We start from the raw sequence: 6,665 nt of genomic DNA on the forward strand, positions 1-6,665 counted from the left end.
CACACACACACACACACACACACACACACACACACACACACATACAGTCACATTTATTGAAAAGATCTACTGTCTGCTAGCTTGCCTCATTTATCTCCAAAGAATCTAATTTCGCTTTCACGTTTCTGGAGCAAATCATTTCAGTCTCCTCTCCGTGTCTTGTCCTTAGGAATGACTCTGTGGTGTGTATCTGCTCTTAGCAGGGTCTCCTCACATCATGTCATCTTGCGTTTTAACGGTCTCTCCTGCTTCAGTAGCTTGGTTTACCAACATAGAGGTCTTGGGGAAGGAGGTCTCATGTCTGTGAAGCAGCAGCGGGGATAGAGAAGGAAATATTTTATTCTCATACAGGTTGTCATCAGTGTCACCATTCACCTTGATATCCACACACGGATCTTAATGCATGAGAACAGTTCCCTTTATTGGTTTTACTATCTTTAGTTTGAGTCATCTTAATCTTTAGTTTCTCCAAATGACTTAGCTCCTGTTTGTGTCATCGCCTCAGTTATTATGAAAAACACATGTGAGAACGTAATTGTGCAGCACAACAGTGCTGCAAGTGTTCAAGTTTGCTTGCTCCCTTTACTCACAGATCATAAAGTAGTTCTTCCTCAGCAGCTAATTGCTCTGACTGCAGAGACTCATTTCATCTTTCCAGCTGAATGTTAACCACTGGACTGGTGCAGAGAAAACATACTGCGAGTTTCATAAAAAAAAAAAAAAAAAAAAAGAAAATAAATGCAAAACAATAATCTTGCTGAAATGCACAGAAAACACAACAGGCCATTTGTTAACGTTTGTCACCACCCACCTGAGCAAAAACTGAGTGTAATTCAAAACTTGCACCACCAAACAGAGAATTTCTCAATAAACACTGAGGCTAAAGCCAGGGAACAGAAACCTATTCCACATAATGTACTTGTCAAACCTGGCGAGACACGACACTTCCTCTAGTCTGCATACTTCAACATCTCTGAGGCAACATTTGCCGTGGAGTGCAGTGAGGAGTGTACAGATTTCTAAACTTGCAAAACCAAACAACAGAAACACAGCCACACCATAAGAGCAAATACATGCGGTCAGGACAGCAGATGTGCACTCATTTAAAGGTGAAGGAACGAATTCTTGATGTACACACACACATACAGATACTAGAATGATCACACTTCACACTTTAATGTAGCATAATTACAAAGCAAAAAATAGAATCCACAATACACCATGTCCTTTGCATTTTGGCTAAACAAGGTTTGCATCATCAGTAGTTAAGATTTAGATTACTGTCAGTTTAAGCCACAAAGATAATAAACTGAGTTTAAATGGAAAACACAAAATTTGACAAAATATGACAATACAGTTATACATCATATCATACATGTAGCCATTTTTAGATACTAAGTAATTAGTAGCTAACACTGAAGATTTAAAAGTAAAAAGTGCAAATGTTGTGAAGCAGAAGTGTGAAGTACAAAAACAAAATAACGTGAATAAGCAAATGAAAATACTCAAAGTACAAGTACCTCAAATTTCTAAGAGTACAGTAGAGTAAATGTACTTAGCTGCTTTCCACCACTGCATACGAATCCCCAGTGTATTCATTTTAACCTCTGCATTGTAGTTTTTCAGAAAATGTATATTGTGCTTCAGGTACCTGCTGGTCATTCACATGAATCATGTCTGCATTAAGGATTTTTGACTAAGTACACATGTGAGCAAATTTGATCTCTCTCAGTGTTCAGTGCACTAAGCAGATCTCTCCTTTAGAGCAGGCAGTATTGAAGTAAATGGGTAGCCCTTTTTCTTTACAGAGGATGCCAGTAAACAAGTTTGACAGTTTGAGCACAAAAATACAGTACCTGCAAACTAGAGGTTTTCTAAAGTCAAATTCCTCCATCCTCTAAAAGATCTCAGTCACTAGTTCAGACAGTGAGTCAGTATGCTTCTGGAGAAAAGCATGCTCTCCTATTCAGGCATACACCCCCATAGGCTGCACATGTCTCCAAGATACAATAAATGCTGTGCTGCCATCAAGTGGAGGAGTTTGTTTTAAAGGTCTGTGCCATGACTGTTAAAATAAGCTTCTGATCAAGGCTGAGAGTGTAGATCTGATTCGAACCAAACAATAAACCCACTGGCTTCCTCCTCTGCAGTTAGATATTTGAAGCAAATATAAAGAGGACCGTTGCCTGTGCACTAGGTTGGATGAAACCGACAACAACACATGGATAAAGAAACAAGTCTAGCACACTTAACACTGTATGTTCTCCTGCAATATTAATTCTCTTGTTTTCATTTCAGTTTTCATTTTTGCCACATGCCATCTAGAAAACGAATCTGAAGTTTTTTTTCCCCCTCTATGTCATAAACATCCCCATCATAATTCCTACCATAATACAGATCCAGTGCAGTTTGGCCATGCTTCCTGATGATTTTATCTGCCTAGCAACAGTTAACAGTTGACTGGAGAGATACTTCCTGTCAGAAGGGATCCACAGTGAGCATTTATAAGACAGGTTCAGGTGTCCTTTCTCCACATGTAGTTCACTCAAGACCTTGTACCGGCCATGTTGGTCCATCTCTTCCTGTGTGCTGGCAGAGTTTGTTAAGTTAACTTCTCCCTGGAACCAGTGGATGGTGCCGTTAGGATAAACTCCAGTGAACCAGCATTCAGCATGAGACTCATTAGTGAAGAAACCAGAACCCTCAAGGCAACCTGTAAAGACACGAGATGGAAGAAAGATGAAAAAAGACAGTGACAAAAAGTACAATAAAATAAAAAACAAAAATAACAGTTAGCTCACCGTGTACCGTAACAGAAGTTGAGGCACTCTTTACTCCCAGGTTGGAGCGTAGTTTGCAGAGATATTTTCCCTTGCTGACCGGCATCACGTTGATGAGAGTCAGAGTGAGTGTGTGGTGGGAAGTATTCGCTGTGCTTTCACACAGAGCCCCAGGGTCAGTTTGGCCATTTCCATACTGACACACATTTTTCATGTTTGCCAGCCAGGAAAAAAACTGAATATCCATATGGCGTGATGAGCTGGCATTACATGTGAGTGTCACATTTTTTCCACACTGTGCTGCCACTTGGGGTATGGTCTGTAGCTTCACATCTTGACTGCCTGAAAAGAGAGAGAGAGATGACTGGATTAAAGAGCATAATGCAGGCTGATGAATGATTCCTGCTAATTATGTATTTCATTAGAGCAGCATTAATCTACTTTCGGTCTATTTTATTTGAATATTCCAATGATAATATTCTTTTTCTTGTTTTTTTTTTTATATCTACAGTCTAAAAAGACTCAGTCTCAAATGATTATCATCATTCTGTAGTAGGCAGTAGATTCAGTGTCTGATTAGACTACGGTTGGGTGAAACATGCTCAACAAAAATATAAGTGCAAAGCTTTTGTTTTTACTCAAATTTTTCATGAGTTGAAATAAAAGATCGAAGTTTTGTTCTATTCACACATTCTACTCCTCTTAATTTTTGCTCACAATTGTGTTTGAATCCGTGTTAGTGAGCACTCCTTATATGCCAAGACAATCGTTCAAGTGATAAGTGTGGCATATCAAGTTGCTGATTACAGAACATGATTATTGCACAGGTGTGCAAGTGCTAAGGGCGGGGGGGCCAGAATGACAAATTTGCCAAGCATAAGCACATCCAAACGTACAGAAACATGCCCCATCAATGATTGCATTTATAAGTGGAAATGTTTCTGTCACAGATAAAGCAACCAAAGCTCAGCTGAAAATGTCAATACTTTGTGCAAAAAAATAATGTGGCCTTCAGCTTTTGTGATGATTTCAAACTGAAGTGGGGTATGTCGACAGTGGTAGGTGTAGTGCGACTTGTTTTCAAACTCCTATGTTGACAGGTATGGAGCTGGTCTCTTTCCACTCTTTCCACTCTTTCCAGTCTTTATGCTAGTTGGTCTATTTTATTTGAATCACCAGCTGCTGACTCCAACTACATTTTAGCATACAGGTATGACAGTGGTATCAATCTTTGTGTCTAACTTTCAGCAAGAAAGCAAATTAATTATCCAATTTCCCAAAATTCCAATTTCCAAAAAGGTTTAAGATTAGGCGGTTAACCAGAATTGAGAGTGGATCTGATGTGAGAACCAATGCAAATACTGCTTCTAGTAGAATGATTTGCATTTTCCTCAGTAACCAAAATGTCTCTCTTTCTTTAAATCATAAAGAGTGTTCGACCATTATGCAAAGACTAGAACCTATTTTTAAAACAACCCCTTGCATAAGCTGTAACTTTCTAAATCAGTCTATTAATTATTTTTTCTTTTCATGCACAAAACAAAACCTCACCTGCAATTCTAACTGCTGAAGTGAACCAGATGATGGAAACCCAGCCGAAAACATGCTGTGTCCTCACACCAGAGGACGAACTCGTCCCTTTGACCTGTATTGAAATCGGTATTTATCACATTACATGAACCAGGTAAAAGTCAAACATGGAGAGCTACTGAACATGAGGTAAATCAACTTTGTGTAAACTCACCATGGTATTCTGCTGAACACACGGCTAATAAATGTTTTTTTTCTTTCAGTGTAGGATTTCTGTGGGCTGAAGTCCACTTCATTTAATGTTATCTTGCATCTCAAGAGGATGTGATAAATGGAAGAACACCCAGTGAGTCATTGTCAGCATTGTAAAAGCAACTCCAAGTGTGGCGTCAGGTTTTCACTTGAACATGAGTTGACATGCCCTGGAATGAATGACTGAGACACACTAGTGAAAACTACAGGAAAGGAAACTTATGAAACATTTCGATTGCAAATTTGCAAATCTGCTTACCTGTTTTATGAATATGCTCAATTGTGACTGAACACATTATTCTTTAGCTTTAAAGGTCATAGAACATTTATTTTAGTAAAAGAGTTTGTATTATTTTCAAGTATTTACCAGCTTGATATGTTTAATACTTCACTAGTACCTTGGATTTAAGTAGTTGTTCTCTAATGTCCCCTTTACTCCAAAGAGAAACCTTCCAGTGTATTTTTTCATTTACAATGTAAACAATTCTTTGCACCTCCATATTTAAAATCCAAACAGTCCATAAAGACATTGGAAAAGTTTTCTTGGTCAGTGGTGTTGTTGTGTCCATCTGAATTTGAGCAGCCATCTTTGCAACTCCTACACATTAATTTGATTTATGTTAAGATTGAGTTTGAGCCATCCTTTGATACTTTCAACAACTTAATTTAGTTAATCACATAATTACTCCATTGCAAATAAAAGCCCTGCAATCAAAACCTTATACTGAATTATTTTCAGCAAAATGTACTTAAAGCATCAGAAGTAATAGTGCTCATTATGCAGAAAATATCAGCCCTGTGCCTGATGTATTATTATGTATGACATTAATAGATTGTGATTCAACAATGTGTAAACAAAATTTACTGTTGTAGGTGGTCAAGGCGGAGCTAGTTTTAACTAGGCTACTTTATATTAACAGTTAAGTAGTTTAGTCCAGTGATTCCCAACCTGGAAGTGCAGCATCCAAAGGGTTACAAGATAAATCAGGGGGGGTCAGGGGCCTGGGGCAGTGATTTTTGGTCCCTCCCAGGTTGGTTAATTCCCCTGCCCCTTCCTGAAAAAACACACAGTGGGGGCTTCAGCCCTTCTATCCCGGTTCACAAAATCTGATTGGATAACTCTATACTCTTGGTTTTAGGACAGTAACCCTTTCATAGCTGAAGCGAATTTGATAGAACTTGAGACTAAAATTAGAATTAGAAGAGAAAAATTATCAAATGAAAGAGATTGAATATAACATTTAAAATGCTGGTATGGTTAGCTTTCTCTGAAGGCCCTAACGATTTCTCCACTGTAAAAAAAAGGGAAATATTTAAGGAAAGTACAAGTACCATATCATACTTGAGTAGATGTACTTTCTACTACAGCTTTTGAACTACTGTACTGCATACAGTGAATGTCCCAAAGAGAGGCGTTAACTCTGGGCAGAAATTACTTGTATTAATAGCAGCCTCTGAGTCATATTATAAACCATGTGAAAGTTTCGCATGCACACGTTAAAGTAGGCTTATTCATGGGAGGCCGATTAGGGTGAAACATCATGAAAGTGTGCACATACACATCAAATTAACCACATACAAAATGAAAACTTCACATACACACCAAAAACATGCATATACACATACGCATCTTAACACAGCATTATATAGGCTAATCGCAGTTTTGGCTAAGAAGCAACATGGCATTTGAGTTTGCTAGATTAATACTTTACATTATCCAGGATCAACTATTGTTTATTCAAGTGGGCGTTTTGCTGGGAACTGACTTTTTCTTCAGGGATCCGTGATTAAAACTGAAAGACGTTTTTGTCTGAATTCTGTTGAGCTGTCACAGCTTGGTCTGGAATGTGGTTGTAATGCCAAAAGAACAAAAAGTGTAGGCTGTAATTAAATTAATAATAACTACAAGAATACTAAGCAGATTTTGAAAGATCCTGCTGATACATCAGCAACAGGTTTTTTTTTGTGTGTGTGTGCTGCCAGCAGCAAAACCATTTTTCCTGTAAATGATTTATATAAAACATTTTATCCGTCTTTCTGTTAATCACAGGGACAATTGCACTCATGATATATTGGATTTCACATTACTTTCATACTGAACAG

At 38.1% G+C, this 6,665-nt stretch overlaps 1 protein-coding gene across 1 annotated transcript; it reads right to left on the minus strand.

The window, feature by feature from the left end:
- Window positions 1-1,123: 1,123 nt before the first annotated feature.
- Window positions 1,124-4,676, minus strand: LOC111230266. The gene is made up of 4 exons (XM_022756936.1): window positions 4,525-4,676; window positions 4,332-4,425; window positions 2,802-3,122; window positions 1,124-2,713 (listed from the first exon to the last, which is right to left on the minus strand). Exons 1-4 carry the CDS (start codon window positions 4,525-4,527, stop codon window positions 2,355-2,357), a joined length of 777 nt encoding a protein of 258 aa, XP_022612657.1. The 5' UTR covers window positions 4,528-4,676; the 3' UTR covers window positions 1,124-2,354.
- Window positions 4,677-6,665: the final 1,989 nt, after the last annotated feature.

The sequence above is a fragment of the Seriola dumerili genome, unplaced genomic scaffold (genome assembly GCF_002260705.1).
Source record: "Seriola dumerili isolate Sdu_G_001 unplaced genomic scaffold, Sdu_1.0 BDQW01000260.1, whole genome shotgun sequence".
NCBI lineage: Eukaryota > Metazoa > Chordata > Actinopteri > Carangiformes > Carangidae > Seriola > Seriola dumerili.

Coding starts and splice junctions, on each gene's coding strand:
- LOC111230266 (XM_022756936.1), bottom strand. Junction 3,123..4,331: donor TTCAGCAGTTAGAATTGCAG/GTGAGGTTTTGT, acceptor CTCTCTTTTCAG/GCAGTCAAGATGTGAAGCTA. Junction 2,714..2,801: donor AACTTCTGTTACGGTACACG/GTGAGCTAACTG, acceptor GTGTCTTTACAG/GTTGCCTTGAGGGTTCTGGT.